General features: G+C 39.1%; 1 protein-coding gene across 2 annotated transcripts; it reads left to right on the forward strand.

Annotated features, from left to right (window-relative positions):
* Positions 1-1,449: 1,449 nt before the first annotated feature.
* On the forward strand, positions 1,450-5,163 carry LOC132175336 (uridine nucleosidase 1). 2 transcript variants are annotated; one of them, XM_059587236.2, is made up of 9 exons: positions 1,450-1,598; positions 2,558-2,673; positions 2,755-2,814; positions 2,899-3,081; positions 3,172-3,276; positions 4,067-4,163; positions 4,264-4,371; positions 4,609-4,744; positions 4,850-5,163. In XM_059587236.2, the coding sequence occupies exons 1-9, from the start codon at positions 1,511-1,513 to the stop codon at positions 4,956-4,958; spliced, it is 1,002 nt and encodes a 333-aa protein (XP_059443219.2). In that variant the 5' UTR covers positions 1,450-1,510; the 3' UTR covers positions 4,959-5,163. The 2 variants fall into 2 exon arrangements, with proteins under 2 accessions (XP_059443219.2, XP_059443220.2); XM_059587237.2 differs by having other exon boundaries at positions 4,609-4,740.
* Positions 5,164-17,172: the final 12,009 nt, after the last annotated feature.

Below are 17,172 nucleotides of genomic sequence, written 5' to 3' on the forward strand. Positions count from 1 at the left end.
CTTTTGTATCACCAATTAGAAGGTGACACTTAAGTCAATTTGAGCATACTTAAGTTTAGAAAAAAAAAACCTTGTTGCACCTGATTATACCAGGTTTGAGAAAAAAAAATTTAAAAATTAATTTACAAAGAAAACACAAAAAACAATTAGAAGTGGTGGCTGCTAACTTGTGGCAGCCACCACAAGTGCTTGATGGGGGTGGCTTACGCGAGCCACCCCTAGGCCTAGTGGTGCCTGCCGGCCAACTTAAGTGGGGGATGGGTGGCCAACCAGACATTCCTTCTATTTTTCTCAATTTTTTTTTTTTTTAAAAAAATAAATTAATTTTTTATTTGATTTGTGATATGATCTAGTGTAATTAAAGTTTTTTTTAAAAAAAAATTTAAGTTTGGTAAATTTGACTTAGGTGTCGTCTTCTTATTAATGGCACAAAGATAACCTTTTGTCTACCCTCCGAATCTAAGTTATTCTGGGGGTGTTTGGCAAAGGTGTTGGGCCAGCCTAGATGCTGTAGATTTTCGATATATGTGTATTTAATAAAATAACTTCTAGTAGAATTACCATATTAGCCTTCACTTTTTTTCTTTTTGTTTTCTAGCACTCTCGATTACCCTCCATCTCCCTCACTTTCTTTCCTCTCCCTGTCTTCTCACAGCCGTGAATTTCACATTCTCACTCTCTGCTCTCACAGCCTCTCGCCCTCTCCACACTCTCTTCGCTTGCTCTGTTCTATTTTTTTGTCCACCGCCTACTCTATTTCTTGGGTATTTGAAAGAAGGTTTCCAAGCTCACAGCTATGAATTTCACATTCTTTCACTGCCATGTCTTCAAAGGCCAGGACTACGAGGCACCTTTTCTTTTCCATTCTTTGTCTTTTCATTGAAATTTTTCTGTGTTGATTGTTGTGGCCGTGGGTTAGTTTTTCTGAGGTTTTGCAGAGAAGTTGTGATTCTTTGAATGATATTTTTGTGTTGTTGTTCTGCGATTATGGGTAATTCCATTTTTGTGCCTGGGATCTTTGGGTTTTTCTTGATTTTTGTTTCTCGATAAGTTTTACCTGGGCCAACATTTTCTTCTTTTTTGTACTCCCCAATTACTTTGATGGACATGAAGCTAGCGCAGGGGGGACGCCCAAAATATAAAACCCTAACTATTTGCCTAGAGAATCAGTGAAAAATGAATGAAACTACTTTAAAATCCTACACACAGCAGAAATAACCGTAAAATCAGCTATAAAGGATCCAAAATCCCAATTTCCAAACATTTCCCTTCCCCGATTTTCTAGACAACCAAACAGGGAAAAAAACACAAAAAATATCCAGAGAAAAATAAGGGCAATATGGTCAAAGAAGCTGAAATATTGATGTTAAAAGTTCAAAATTGGATGGTCAACTAGTCAAAAGGTGAACAGGGTCTAGGACAACCCTGTTGCCAAACGAAGCCTCTCTTTTTGTGGATTGTTTTGTTTTCATTGTCTTTGACAATTCACTACTTGCCCTGTGATTTCGCGATGAGCAACTCTAACGGCGAGAGCGACGCCGTTTTGGGATCTTTCGCGAAGCGCGAGAAGCTCATCATCGACACCGACCCTGGCATCGGTGAGTTTCCGGTCTCCTTCTCTCTGTGTTCCTCCGTTTGGTTGCCGAGAAAATGTAGAAAAAGCGAAAACTTCAGCGGGAAAATTTAATACATCTGACGCTCTATTATTTCCTTTTTTTCTCGGCGTCCAAACGGAGATTTAACGTCTCTCGGAATTTGGCGCGTGAGATTTTTCGGCGATTTGATGTGTGTTGTTCTTGTTGATCAAGAGAATATATTTGATCTGAATTTGCATGTTGTGGAATTTAGTGGTGCTTTGGCTAAATCTGTTTGTTGTAGTGGCTACTTTGACTTCTTGTATATCTTTGAAAAGCTGTGTGTTGAAAAGGATTTTTCACTTAGTGATCACCTGTTTGATTGCTGAGAAAACTTGGTAAAAAAAAAAAAAAGACTGTGATTTTATATTATATATGTTGGTTTTGTTACCAGGAAACAACAATTATTTATTTTTTTTTTTTTTTAATGAAAATTAAAAATGACGGTCAAATTTATCAAAATTTATCTCAGTGATGCCAAATGAATTAGCAGTTGGTTGAGTGCATAGTTCAATCTTGTTGGTAGGACCTCAATAAACAATGGAAATGACAGATTTTCAAAATTTTATATATTTTTTTCCTTTTTTTTTGGGGGGGGGGGGGGGGGGGGGCGAAAATAAATATACCATTAAGTTTTTTATGTTGTATTTTGTTTTAATATATGCTTGATGTTGGGTTACATTACATATAGATATAATCCAAAAGTCGATAAAATAGTACTGGGACATACTTTTGCTAACAATTATTCCTCAGATTCTTAACATCCCAATTACATAAACATTAATGAAAGATATATTTACTCTTAATTTTCTTTTCCGGAGCCTAACAAGGCCTGTGCAATTTATTTCATCTATTCCCCTTTTATTTTATTTAGTATATTTCTCCCTCCCCATTCATTGTTCCAAGTCGATTGTAATCACTAGATGATAGTATCGCGATCTTGATGGCGTTTCAATCTCCGGAGTTGGAGATCCTGGGCTTGACAACAATATTTGGTAATGTTACTACAGAAGATGCCACTCGCAATGCTTTGCTTCTGGTATGGTTTTATATCATCAGTTGATTTTTATCTTCAGTTTCAGGGATATATAATTACTGATATTAATGTGCAAAATGATAGTGTGAGATCGCAGGGTTTCCAGGTGTTCCGGTGGCAGAGGGCAGCTCTGAGCCTCTAAAGGTATCTATTGTAACCCCCATGTTGTCTTTTTTCCATGTTGTTTTCTGCAACTCGGTATCTTAATCATGGTTCATTCTGGCGAAGAGGGGAAGGCCACCTGCTGCTTACTTTATTCATGGTTCTGATGGGTTGGGGAATGCATTTCTACCTCCTCCAGAGGTAAAGAAAATTGAGATGAGTGGCTCTGAATTTATGGTCGACAAAGTCTCTGAATGTCCTGGTGAAGTATCTATACTTGCACTTGGACCCCTCACAAATTTAGCTCTGGTAAGTTGCAGTATAATTTGTCTGCATTTTGCTGCCATTGAACTTTTAATGGAGAAATTTAAAGAGATGTAATGGAACTATCATGATCAGGCAATCAAGAGGGACTCTTCCTTTGTCAGCAAGGTGAAGAACATTGTCATACTTGGTGGTGCTTTCCTTGTATTGGGAAATATAAATCCTGCTGCTGAAGCAAATGTAAGTGCTGTTGTATGCATAATTGTTTGCTTCAAAGTATTGTTATATAATTTCGTGAAAGATCCAAAGATTATAGATAGGGGAAATTACAGTTTACCCTCAAAGTTGAGCACATTTTTTTAATTCTACCTCTAAGGTTTAAAAATTGACAATATAGCCTAAGAAGTATTTTTTTTTATTTTTTATTTTTATGTATTTATTTATTTTTAATGTGGACATTCTGTTAACAAATTCCGTCTTTTTGGACGGTGGGCAGGCCACATGCGACGCACGTGGCCTTTAAGCTCCAAATATGCCAAAATTACCCCTATGATACTTCAAAATTACCCAAAATGCCCCGTGCTTTTTTTTTTAATTTTTAATTTTTAATTAAAAAAAAAAAAAACACAAAGAAAAAAAAAATAAAAATTGGGGGTGGTTTCGACCACCCCATTTGGGCCAAGGGGGTGGCCGGCCACCCAAATGGGGGTGGCCGGCAACCCCCAATTGACCAACCTTTTTTTTAATTTTTGAATTTTTGAATTTTTTTTTTGGCAAAAAAACAGGGGCATTTTAGATTTTTCATATTCTAAAAAGTCACGTGAGATGCACATTTACTCTAAACTGTCCAAAAAGATGGAATTTGTTAAACATTGGATATAGAATCAAAAAAGGTGCACGACATCGGGGGTAAACTGTAATTTTCTCTAATATATATATATATATATATATATATATATATATATATTACAATATTGCATCACATAAAACCATTGTGACTTAGAAAGTTACACCATTTCCTGACTTGCAGATCTATGGCGACCCAGAGGCAGCAGATGTTGTGTTCACCTCTGGAGCAAATATTGTTGTTGTCGGAATAAACATTACAACCCAAGTCAAATTTACAGGTTTTTCTCACTTTCTAAACCAGCTGCTCGATGTTGTGCTACTTTCTGTGATTGGTGAAAAAATATCCTTCTAATAGTTGCCACTTTCTTATGGTTTCAGATGCTGACATCCTTGCATTGAGGCAATCCAAGGGGAAGTATGCTCAAGTCCTAAGTGACATGTGCAAATTTTACAGAGATTGGCATGTCAAGACTGATGGTGTCTACGGTAATCATTGTATAATATGCTATAAAAATTTTGGGAAAAGTGCACGTAACTTAAACTATCACTCAATGGTCTAGGGACACATTGACAATTTTTTGGTAGTTTTGAGGACATTGTCTCAATTAAAAATTTGGAGGAATGAGTTATTGTCAATTGTGTAGTAGTTTGAAGAGAATACGTGAATTTTTTCCTTAAATCTTAGGTTAAACATTTTAATTTATTCTGTAAGTTTGCTTTCAGGGATTTTCCTTCACGACCCTGTCAGTTTTGTAGCACTAGTCCGTCCCGATCTCTTTACATACAAGAAGGGAGTTGTTAGGGTTGAAACACAAGGCATCTGCCTGGGGCATACGCTTATGGATCACGAATTAAGTAGGTATGTCCAGACTTCAAAGAAACATACATTTTCTGGAGAATTCTTTATCTTTTGGTTTTTTATTTTATTTTATTTTACTGATACTTTTACTTCAATCTGAGATAGATGGGATACAGACAACCCATGGACGGGATATTCTCCTGTTTCAGTTGCTTGGACTGTTAATGTGGAGGAAGTTCTTAATTATATTAGAAATTTGCTGATGAAACCATGAAAGCAACGGCATATGGTCTCCTTCTTCCAGAAAGATGCTAAAGCCAAAAAAGAAGTTGGGGTGACATAGCGGAAGAGTAAGTAACAATAATCAGAGGCGTCTGCGTCTTCTGACCAAAAGATAAAACAAGCCCCGGCATGTTTAAAATAAAAAGATAAATTATAAAGAGTGTTTTGAGAGAAATCTCTAATTTTTAATAATTCAATTGAGTATCCATTTTACATTACAAACTAACTATTCAATTGAGTCTCTAATAATTCAAATACCTATTATTAGTCCTATAACTGAGCTAAAACGGGTCATAGACTTCAAAATGTTTAAAACAGAATTTTTGCCTGGCCACCAAACATTCTATCCAGATGGGGGAACGTTAGGGCTCGAGGTCGAGCCTTTGGCCAGTAAGGTGTGAACGTTCTCTGCGGGGCAAAAAATCCGCTTCAAACCAATCAGCCTCCTAATCACTTCTAAGGACACAACAAGGTTCCTACCATGTTTCTAGTCCAAAATAACATCTAATGTAGAAAAACATACGTCCAACAAGATTGAAATGCTAATTCACGCTTCAACCATGATGAAGAACTAAAACAAAATAAGTCCAAAACTAACATACAAGCTATGGAAAACACTTAATTATCATAATAACTAAGTAAAGAACAAGTTGCATTAAGAAGGTTACCTCTTAAAATAAGAATCTCCAAGAAAACTTTCTTTCTCCTCCTCACAAGTCACCAAACACTCAAGCGGGGTTTCTTTAAGGCTCAGAGGGCAGAATGTAACGCTCCAAAAAATGGCCTTAACTAGTTTGGTAGGGTTACTGACAATCACCCAAATTCAACTAACTGATAGCTAACTGAGTAATCGCCAATTTCAAATATAATCAAAGTAAATGCATAGGGAGGTGAAATTAACAAATTTGAGGTATCTAAAAATCATAACATAAGCATGTATTATCATTGAGCATAGATAGGGAGTCACTGATCAAGATGAAGATATTTTAGTCAAACATGATTATACGAAATGGACTTCTTGTAGGAGTGAAAAGGTAGGCAGTTATTAACTGCCCACTAACCGAATTAACCACTAACTGCTAACCGCATTAACCGGTAACCGCTTTTTAAGGCAATTAGGAAAAACCACTAATTGCCTTATATATATATATATGATGTCATATGTAGTATAATTTATATATTATATTACATAAAAACGTCGTTTCGATTTTTGTTTTTTTTTTTAAAAAAAAAATTAAACTTTTTAGTTTTTTCTTTAAAAAACAATTAGTGGTTATTAGAATTATTAACTGCTAACAGCCGGTTAACCGCTTAAGCGGTTAGTGGATTTTACTAACCGCCTTTCACCCCTAACCTCTAGCATATATTAAATAACATGATGTGGCAAACATGCCATTGACCCCTTCTCGAAAAGAGGTTCCCTAAAAATAAGTAACATACAAGCCGTAATAACTTTGTAAATCTAAAAATTTAGTAAGTAAATCTCACAGTTGAGTATGAAATGAGCCAGTTATTTATGAATGGAAATAAACGTGCATTTTCAAGTAAGAAATTGAATGAGGTGTTGTCTCTGTTATTTGTAGTGACCTAAATAATTAATTAGACTTAGGACAACTTAATAAGAAGGTTAATTGGACTTTGGGTCACTAGGATCACCTAGAGGGGCATTTTTGGAATTTTGGATCACAGAACTACAGCAGACAAACGCTTGTGTGGGAACCATACGCAAGCGCTCGCCTGACATCCGTACACGAGCATTCTTGTGGGGACTAAGTCGAGCCTCGTTGACCTCTTTTGGACCGTTGGTTTTTACCCGTGTGTGCCACCTGCAACTCTAACCCCTCTGAGCTACAGTACACAAGCGCTCGACCCTGTAGCACACAGCACACTTGCACCTTTTTAGAGATTCTCCTACTATGCCTAAAAAGCATTTTTGGCCCATTGTGAACAGTACACGAGCGCGCGCCCCTATGGTACATCGAGCACTCGTTACTTTTCAAATATTTACCGATTTGCTCTCAACCTCTTCCCCTATAAGTAGCACCCCTATGGGGAGACCCTGTTGGATTAGTTTTATGAGTGTTGTGAGCTTGTGGTGAGAAAGGAGGAGCTACTTGGAGGATTTAGCTTGTAGAGGTAACCTCTACCCTTTCATTGAGTTATTAGTTGATTCTTGCTTAGTAATTTATTGTAGGCTTTGATTTGTTTAGTCGTTCTTTCCATTAGAAATAATCATGTTATTAAAAGGCATCATGTTGGTTAGGAGTTGTTAGAAACCCTTTTTGGCCTTGGGACTAGTCGGAGGAAGGCTCGAGAAGCACTTGGGTCAAATGAGGTTCTACCTAAATCTCATTGGATGAACGCTCGTCCCTAGGTCGAGCGCTCGACCAGTGTTGTTCAAGGAATGGCCTTTTTGGCCGAGCACCCAACGATCTTTGTTTTCGAGTCTAGGGTTTGATTTAGTGGACTTAGGACTAATGGGAGATTTCCACAGATTTGGAGAGCCTGTAACTTTTGTAGGAGTACTCGGAGAATTTATTCAACCCGGGTGAGTACAAAATCACATGGATGCTTGTTGTTACTTTTCCCGCAATGCACGTCTATTTTATATATATCAAACACGTATATTTTGCAACTCTCATTAAATACATTTTGAAACTACTCTCAACTCTCTTTTGTTAAAACGTATTTAACAAGATAATGATGAGACTTGCAAAATCATGTATGTAAAAGATGGATAAGATTAATTGCATCGTATGACATGGTACACCGGTACGAGTGGGATAACGGCTATGGGCTTACTATATAGGTTAACTTTATGGTCAAATATGTGTGTGTGTGGGCTTTGGATCCAATGGCTTCGTGACCAAGCTCTGTCATTCCCTAATGCTTGGTCACTAGAGGACGTACATCATTAGTGGTGTGGGTCACCCGAGGTCGGACTCGGTCGTGCCACTAATGTTATGGATGGTAGTGTATAATATCCGGGGCACCGGTATTGTATTATAGGTCCCTCGGTAGAGCACCAACCCTGCTGAGAAGGGGTAATATCTCAGGTAGACCATACGATTGAACTATTACTGTTACTCATGATTATAAGCATATATTATATCTATATTACTTCCATGATAAACTGTCATATCATAATGTTGCATGTGCTTTATAAACAACTAAGATTACTATTTTAATGACGGGTACGTCATGTGCGTTTGTACACACTAAGTTGTCAGATTTACCCTTGTATTCTTTCCCCCTTTTTCTCCATATGTACAACTATGTTGTTATAGATAGTTTAGCTGAAGATGGGTACCGCGAAGCATCTGGTTATCTTGGAGGATTCAATACGGGAGATGCTTGAGGACCTATTGCAAGATTAGGCAGATGCTCATGGTAACTAGTACTTTTGGGTTATGATGTAGAGCTTTGATGCATGCTTGCATATTAAGGTATAGCATAGATCCCTTGTAAAAATGATTTGTATAGTGTGATTTCAGCTACTTTGATGATCCTTGGTAGATACTCTAGTTGTAATGATTAATGTTATAGAATCTTAATACTTCTCACTACTTAGTATCCTCTCTTTTTGAGGAGTAAAGGTCCCTGAGTCTTGTTCCGTGAGAAATATGGTTGGGAGACGAATCGTGGAGTTAATTACTATTTAATTAATTTTCAGGGCGTTACATTATTACACCATAAAAGTAAAGTTTTATTTTGATAATAAGTAGGTGTAATTCCAACGGCAATCACCTATAATTTTAATGCAGAAAAACTAATGCTTTAATAGGTTGTAACTATCATGTATGGTATACTCGAGATATTATCCCTTCTTAGAAGAGTTGGTACTGTCTTGAGGGACCTGTAATAAAATGTAGGTACCTCGATCATTATATGCTACTGTCCAAAACTAGCGGTTCGACCGATTCCGATCTTAAGTGGCCCACGTTACTAATAATATACGTCATGTAGTGACCTGGCAATCAAACATGACTGTCCCGATCATGAAACAACCATTGGATCCAAAGCTCATATAATATACCCGCACACATTTGACCATATAATCAAGTATATATCGTAAGTCCATGGGCATTATATCACACGTACCGGTACACCATGTCATACAACAATACATCTCATTAGTCAATTTTGGCTACTCAATGCTTTTCATAAGGCCAAAAAAATATATACCCACAACCTTCAAGAATGGAACATTTAAGATTGAATTTTATTTAATAATGTCTTTATTATTATTTGATTCCTTTACTTATTGCTATTGATTTTTTAAGCCTTATTTATTTCAGAATGTTGGAGAATCAAATGATATTAATGTATTTTTTAAATTAATTGGGAGCCTTAATTAAAGCATATATATTGATGACAATTAGGTCTTTAATTGTTTTATTTTATGGAAATTGGTTTATAAGGATTTATTAATTGAGGGGCCTCTTGCAATATGTAGCTTTTCTGCCAATGAGAGAATGAAGACAATTAGAATAGATGTGAGATTGAAATAGAAAAGTTTTCCAAGCTGGTTTCAAGCTATGGAAGTAGTAGTTTTTCAAGCTGGTTTCAACGCTGTGAAAGGACTGTGGTTTTGATTTATGTGTGATGATGAATGAAGAATGAATGGCAGACCACCTCAGTCGGAAGTGGGGGAGTTTCCCCCTCTCTGAGGTGGAAAAGGATGTGCTGGAGATCAATAACCATGCCTGGGAGGAAGGAACCACTCGGGGTAAAGCCTGTTTTGTAGGGAAATTGATAGCAGATCATCTGGTGAGCAAGGGGATTATCCGAGCCACCCTACTACGAGGTTGGAAACCGCCAGGAACCCCATCCTTCAAGGTATTGGGTGATAATATGTTTTTGGTGGATTTTGTGAATGAGAAAGACAAGAAATGAGTATTGAAGGGTAGGCCTTGGGTTTTTTAGGTTAACCTATTTGCAGTTGAAGATTACGATGGATTAACAATCCCGTTAAAATTCCCTTTTGATAAAGCAGCATTTTGGGTACGGATGATCAATCTACCCATGGCATGCATGAGTCTGACTGTTGGCCACCAGATTGGATCATCGATGGGTCATGTGGAAGAGATGGATGTGGATGAAGGTGGAATGGATTGGGGTGAATACCTGAGGGTCAAGATCACCCTTGATCTGCAAAAGCCATTGATAGGGGGGGGGGGGGGGAGAATTTTGAAGATAAATGGGTCCAAAGCACTGGTCTCTTTCCAATATGAATGGCTCCCTAAGATCTGTTTTAGTTGTGGGGTGATAAAGCATGGGGTAACGGGGTGCTCCGAGAGAAGTAATGGCCGAAAACAACATGCACCAACTGCATTTGGGCAGTGGCTACGACTGACATCCCCTAAAAGGGTGTTTGGAGGAAGGTTTGGCCAGGGAACGGAGAAAAAGAACCACCACAGCCTCTGCGTGAGAACTTGGGTGGCTTCGGACGACAGGGATATAAGGGTCAATATTCACCTGGTAGTCGGAGATTGTCGTACCAAAGTCAAGAAGGAGGTGGTTCGTAGTCATGGATGGCGGAGAGTGGGGATGAGTCACGTATGGAAAGAAATACGAGAAATCCAAATTTTTCATCCAAAGTCAGATCTCCGGTACCAACACGGAGCGAGATGGGAGGAAATTTGAATGTCGAGAATCAAGGAGGTGGAATGGGTGAAAATTTAAATGCAGAAAATCAAGGAGGTGTAATGGGTGGAAATTTGAATGCCGAAAATCAACGAAGAGTATTGGATGGGGATTTGGGAACCAAAACGCATGGAGATACAAATGGGATGTTTTTTGCGCAAGATCCCACGGAAATATTGGTTGAAATGGAGGAAGGTGATTGTGGGCATCATAAGGGATCGGCAACTGACTCTCTTAATGATTTTTCAGATGAGCTGGCACAAAAAGAGAGACGAACAGCAGGGCAAGTGGTGGAAGGGAGGCATGATGAAAATATTATTGGGCTTAATAACGATGGCGGGAACAGAGGGACAAAACAATCCAGAAATTCGGGTAGTAATTTTTTTACCATGTTTGACGTGGAGAAACGAATGAAATGTGCCCTTTCTGCTGAAACAAGAAGTACACGAGTGGTCAGTGATGAAACATGGAGGCATAGTGGTCAGTTAAAGCCCTCAGTGTTTACTAATGGTGACAATCGTGGTAAACGAAAGATGAGTGTTGTTAATGAAGGGGGGCAGACGTGGGGAAACCAGGTCATTTGAAGGGGAAAACTGGTGTGGTGTTAAAAAATGACAAAATTGGATTGGGAATGGCAGTGGCTGGTAACCAGCCCCGCCGACCGCAATGAGCAGCTTAAGTTGGAACTGCCTATGGCTTGGGAACCTTCGGACAGTTCGAGAACTTCGCCATTTGGTGAAAGACAAGAAACCCAACATAGTTTTCTTAATGGAAACTAAGTTACGTACGAACAAGATGGAACGAGTGCGAATTCAGCTGGGTTTTGAGCATATGTTTGTGGTTGAGTGTGTGGGAAATAGTGGTGGACTAGCTCTACTTTTGATGTCGGATGCTGGGGTGGAAATCCAAAACTATAGTCATTGACATATAAATGCGAAGGTGTGCTCTTCTCCAACTATACCACAATGGAAATTTACAGGTTTCTTTGGTCAGCCAAATCCTAGCAAGAGACTGGAGGCATGGAGTTTACTTCGACACATTGCTCGGATGGATCCTATCCCTTGGGTCTGTCCTGGTGATTTTAATGAAATCCTTAGTGTAGATGAAAAATTTGGAGGGAATAGACGCCAAAGGGGATTGATGGAAAATTTCCAAAATACTTTGGAGGTGTGTGGTTTATCGGACTTGGGATATAGGGGAACCCAAATATACATGGAATAATGGTAGAGAAGGGGATGATTTTACCAAGGAGAGACTTGACCGAGTGGTGGCAAATAGGGATTGGTGTGAACTACATCATGGGTTGGAGGTTGGGGTTGGGGTCTCACTTTGTTCTAATCATTCCCCACTTTGGGTGCTGCTGAAGGAAACATAAGGGACCACACAGAAGATTTGAGGCTGGGTGGGACTTGCATGCTAAGTGTCATGAAATCATAGCAAAATCGTGGGAGGGAAATATGAACCATGCAGCAGACCCGCGGCATGTGATGTTGTGCAAACTGGAAGAGTGCAAAAAATCGTTGATGCATTGGCAATGGGGAGAGGTGGAGAAACCAAACTGGGATTTTGGTGAGCAATGTAAATAGCTGGCTGTTTTCCAAGGGGCCGAAACTGCACCAGATGTGGGGAAAGCCATAGAACTCCAAAAAGACTTAACAATCTTGATGGAGCAAGAGGATTTAAAATGGAGGCAGAGGGCAAAAACGGATTGGCTTAAATTTGGCGACCGAAACTCGAAGTTTTTTCACGCTTGTGCAAGCCAATGATGGTAGGTGAATAAAATTAGTCAAATTCAGGATGAGAGAGGTGGTTTCTGGGACGGTCAAGAAGGGATTGGAGGGGCTTTTGAAAGCTATTCTGCTAGCTTGTTTACTGCAGGAGACACTGTTAATTATGATGTGTGCTTGGGTGGTTTGAGAGGATGTAAAACGGAGGCAATGAACAATTCCCTTGTGAGGCCTTTTACTGAGGAAGAAATTCGGACTGCTCTATTTCAAATGGCTCCTCTAAAAGCCCCTGGACTGGATGGCTTCAATGCTGGCTTCAAAAACACTGGGACATTGTAGGACCTGAGGTTTGCAAAGCTACTCTCTACTCTCTAAATAATGTTGTTCTTGATTGTGAGCTAAATTCCACTTTTATAGCACTTATTCCCAAAATTAAAAATCCCACCAGTGTCACGGAATTTAGACCGATTAGTCTGTGCAATGTACTCTATAAAATTATTTCGAAGGTTTTGGCTAATAGGCTTAAGGTGTTTTTACCTCACATTATCTCCCAATACCAGAGTGCTTTTATCTCAGGGAGGTTGATATCTGATAATATTTTGGCTGCCTATGAGACCCTTCTTACGATGCACACGCGGATGAGGGGTAAGAAGGGCTATATGGCAGTCAAAATTGATATGAGTAAAGCCTATGATAGGGTGGAATGGGGGTTTTTGGAGGTAGTCATGGGAAGAATGGGTTTTGCTCCGAGGTGGATTCAACTTGTCATGATGTGTGCTACTTCGACGCATTATGCAATTTTGGTGAATGGGATACCGACGGGGAGGATAATCCCTACTTGGGGTATTCGACAAGTAGACCCTATTTCTCCATATTTATTCTTGATTTGTACGGAAGCGTTGAGCTCTTCACTATTGGCGGCGGATAGAGAGGGTGTGTTAGAGGGAGTACCTACATCCAAAAGGGGTCCTCGACTCAATCACCTCATTTTTGCTGATGATAGTTTACTTTTTTACAAAGCGGATTTGGGTCACTGAAATAGATTATCTTACCTACTCCATAACTATGAATTGCCTCGGGTCAAAGACTGAACACTTCCAAGACGGCTATCTACTCCAGTCAGAACACCCCTCAAGCAGTTAGACAGACAATTCTTGATGTGTCAAGAATCCCAAGCTCCCAAAGATATGATAAGTACTTAGGATTGCCAGCGTTGGTGGGGAAATCTCGGACAAAAGAATTTAAGAGGATTATTTATAGAGTGTGGAAGTGTTTGCAAGATTGGAAACTTAAACTTCTATCTTAAGCAGGGAGGGAAATATTATTAAAGGCGGTGATACAAGCCATTCCGACTTATTGTATGAGTGTCTTCATGCTCCCCAAAGCCTTGTGCTCCAAGATCAATTCTCTTATGCAACAATTCTGGTGGGGAGCTTCGAGTATACATTGGATGAGTTGGAGCAAAATGGGTATTCCAAATTCTGAAGGAGGTATGGGATTTAGGGATTTCAAATGTTTTAATAAGGCACTCCTTGCTAAGCAGTGTTGGCGGCTTTGGCGGACACCGGATAGTTTAGTCTCCCAAATTATGATGGCAAAGTATTATGTCAATAGTTCCATTCTTGAGGCGAAATTAGGGAGTAAGCCCTCCTATGCATGGAGGTGTATCTTGAGCTCTTGTGATCTATTAAAGGAAGGACTATTTTGGAAGATAGGAAATGGAGAAAACACGAAGATTTGGGGTGATAAATGGGTTCCAATTCCTACAACCTATGCAATTCAATTGGCCCCAAGGGTGCTAAATCCGGATGCTAAAGTTGTGGAACTCATTGATCGAGAACTACATGGAAGGAACAAAAGGTTACTCGAAACCTTGTTTCTCCTTGAGGAGGTAAATACAATTCTTAAGATCCCTGTCAGCACACACCGCAATGATGTGGTAATATGGAGGGACACCACCAATGGCTTGTTTATAGTTAAGAGTGCTTACCATGGGGCTATGAGACAGGCAACACAGTTGCAAGCCAGCAGCTCTTCTAGCATTGAATACAAGGCGATGTGGGGTATTTTGTGGAGATCACAAATTCCCAATGTGGAGAAGAATTTCCTATGGAGAGCATGCCATAAGATCCTTCCGACAAAAGCGCTTCTTTATAGAAGGAAGGTCACCATGGATGCGTTATGCCTTATTTGTGCTCTTGAGGAGGAGACGTGTTTCCACATCTTGTGGGGCTGCCCCTCAGCGAGAGATGTGTGGAGTGGGAGTATAAAGAAGTTTCACAAGAGTTCTCTAACTGGTCCAGCGTTTGGGCAGGTGGTAGAAGTGATGTTCCAGACGTGCGACAAAGATGAACTTCGGTTGTTTGAGGGTATTGCAAGACGCGCGTGGTTCCGGAGAAACGAGTTTGTTCATGGGGGTTCTTTCACTCACCCGAACGTGCTGGTCCACCAAGCTAGAGATGCTATAGCTGATTTTTCTGCAGCAAATGCTCGAGAGGTAGCTCCCGTTTCCACTCTCGAAGAACCTACCGAGGGTAGCAATTTGTGTAGCCTTTGAGGTGGCGCTTACTGCTGTCTGTCATCTGGTGGGGAGAGAGTGGCAAGTGGGAAGGGATGTTTTATTGGACTAAATTCATGAGATGTAATGCAAGAGTTTTTTTAAACTCTTACTGATATGATTTATTAATAATGTGATTACCTTTTCTCAAAAAAAAAAAAAAAATTTACCATGATTAGGCGGCCTTAATTAAAGAATATGAATGGTTATAAGAGCTTTAAAATTTTTTATGGAAATGTTTTTTATTAATATTTATTAATTGGGGGCCTTATTAAATTGAGGGCCATAGGCAACCGTCTAATCCGCGTAAGGGCACGGAAATATTGAGCAGGTCTCTCTTCTTCTGTGTGTTTGTGTGTGTGTGTGTGTTTTTTTTTTTTTTTTGAAAGAATAGAATGATATTCATTATCTCAAAAAAAAAAAAAAAAAAAAAAAAAAAAACGATCCAAAAGATCACACAAGAAGGAGAGGTTGTTCCCTCACAATATCACCAAGGTTTGGTGGATATCTTCTAACTAAATAGACATAATGACATGGGTGGCAGCCAATTTTGCTAAAACATTAGCAGCATTATTTGCATCCCTACAGACGTGGTTAAAGCTGGCTTTCTCGAATCCACACAATTCATGTTTTATGCCTTCTATGTAATGCCCATAGCAGCAGAGGCACGTTCCTTCATGTTCAATGGCTCTGATAACTTGCATACCATAACCTTCAAAAAGGACATTATCAAACCCCATTTCTTTGCAAAAGATGATTGCTTGCAGAGCTGCCAAAGTTTCTGCAGCGGTAGGGTCAACCTTGCATGCCTGGGTTATGCTTTGCGCTACCAGACATGTACCACGTGAGTCCCGTGCAATGAGACCCAGCCCAATTCGCACCTCCTTCACGTTTACCGCTGCGTCCCTGTTAAGTGCTAAAATATTCATATTTTTAGCCCTTAATTTACATGTGTTAATCCTTTAATTTTGATTAATTTAGGCCATTTTAGTTCTTTTATGTGTTTTCCTTGATTTTGTAGGTCATTAGAAGAAAAAGAAGCAATTTCGGAAGTCTTGAGCATAGAAGAGCTATTTTGGGAATTTTGGAGGCTCTGGTAGAGCGATCGATCGCAGGGGAGCTGCGATTGAGCGCACTACAGGCGAAGACCATAATGTGCAAGGCACCCACGATCGAGCGCCAGTACAAGAGGATCGATCGCAAACTTGCGATCGATTGCACATGGGCTGCGATCGAGCGCACCCGTGTGTGAAGGCCAAGTCAGCAGCCAGCCTTAATATGGAAAGAGCAACTTTTAGGGTTTTGTAACTTTGTGCGAACTAGGGCTCAAACCCTACGATTTTTAGGGTTTCTAGAGTATTCTTAAAGGCCTATATATAGATCCTTAAGCCTCTAGAATAGACACAGTTTCCAAGGAGAAAAATTGGAGCTCTTCAAGTTCAAGTTTCGGGTTTATTCTTTTCCTTTCTTTTATTTTATTTTATGAAGATGTTTAATATTAAACTCATGTGTAACTAATTTATTTAGTAGGGCTAGATTGAAGCCCTAGTTATGTTTAGTTAATATTCAATATTGGCGCCCTTGTGATGATCATGTTGTGATATTTAACTTGATTAATGCCTGTTTTCATGAATTCCTCATATGTGTATACTTGATCAACATGTGCATGTGGTATGGACTAGTTAGTTAAACCAATTTGGATGACCGAGTCATGGGTTTAATAAAAGTAACAAAAGAAATCCACACTAGGTTCTTGGGTTAATCAACATGGGGAACCGGGAGTATACACCCATGCCCTAGGCCTCATGTGTTTGTCAATTTCCGTAAAATATATGCTTTCTTAAAGAACAACTTAGTATACACCCATGCTAAATCCTTTAAGAAAGAAAAGAGTTAGAGTATACACCCATGCCTAACTCGTTGCTTAGGGGGAAATCTATAATTTAAGGAGAATACACCCATGCCCTTAGGTTGACAAACATTAAATATACATAACATGATCAAAACATTGGCATATTGATATGTTATTTAAATATAACTAGTGGTGGATATCAAAGCCCTACCTTTTTTATTATTATCATCAAATCAAAATCCAATCTTTGTTTTGTTTTACTTTAAAATTTAATTTTAGACAAAATTGAGCAATCCTCGTGGGAATGACCTCATACTTACACTCTATACTACTGTGTTGACCTCGTGCACTTGCAGGTAAAACATCCAATTATTTGCCTATTAATTTAGGTAGATATTTGTGATAACAATCCCAATTCAGCTTT

This window comes from Corylus avellana, chromosome 3 (genome assembly GCF_965113065.1).
Source record: "Corylus avellana chromosome 3, dhCorAvel1.hap1.2, whole genome shotgun sequence".
Taxonomy (NCBI): Eukaryota; Viridiplantae; Streptophyta; class Magnoliopsida; order Fagales; family Betulaceae; genus Corylus; species Corylus avellana.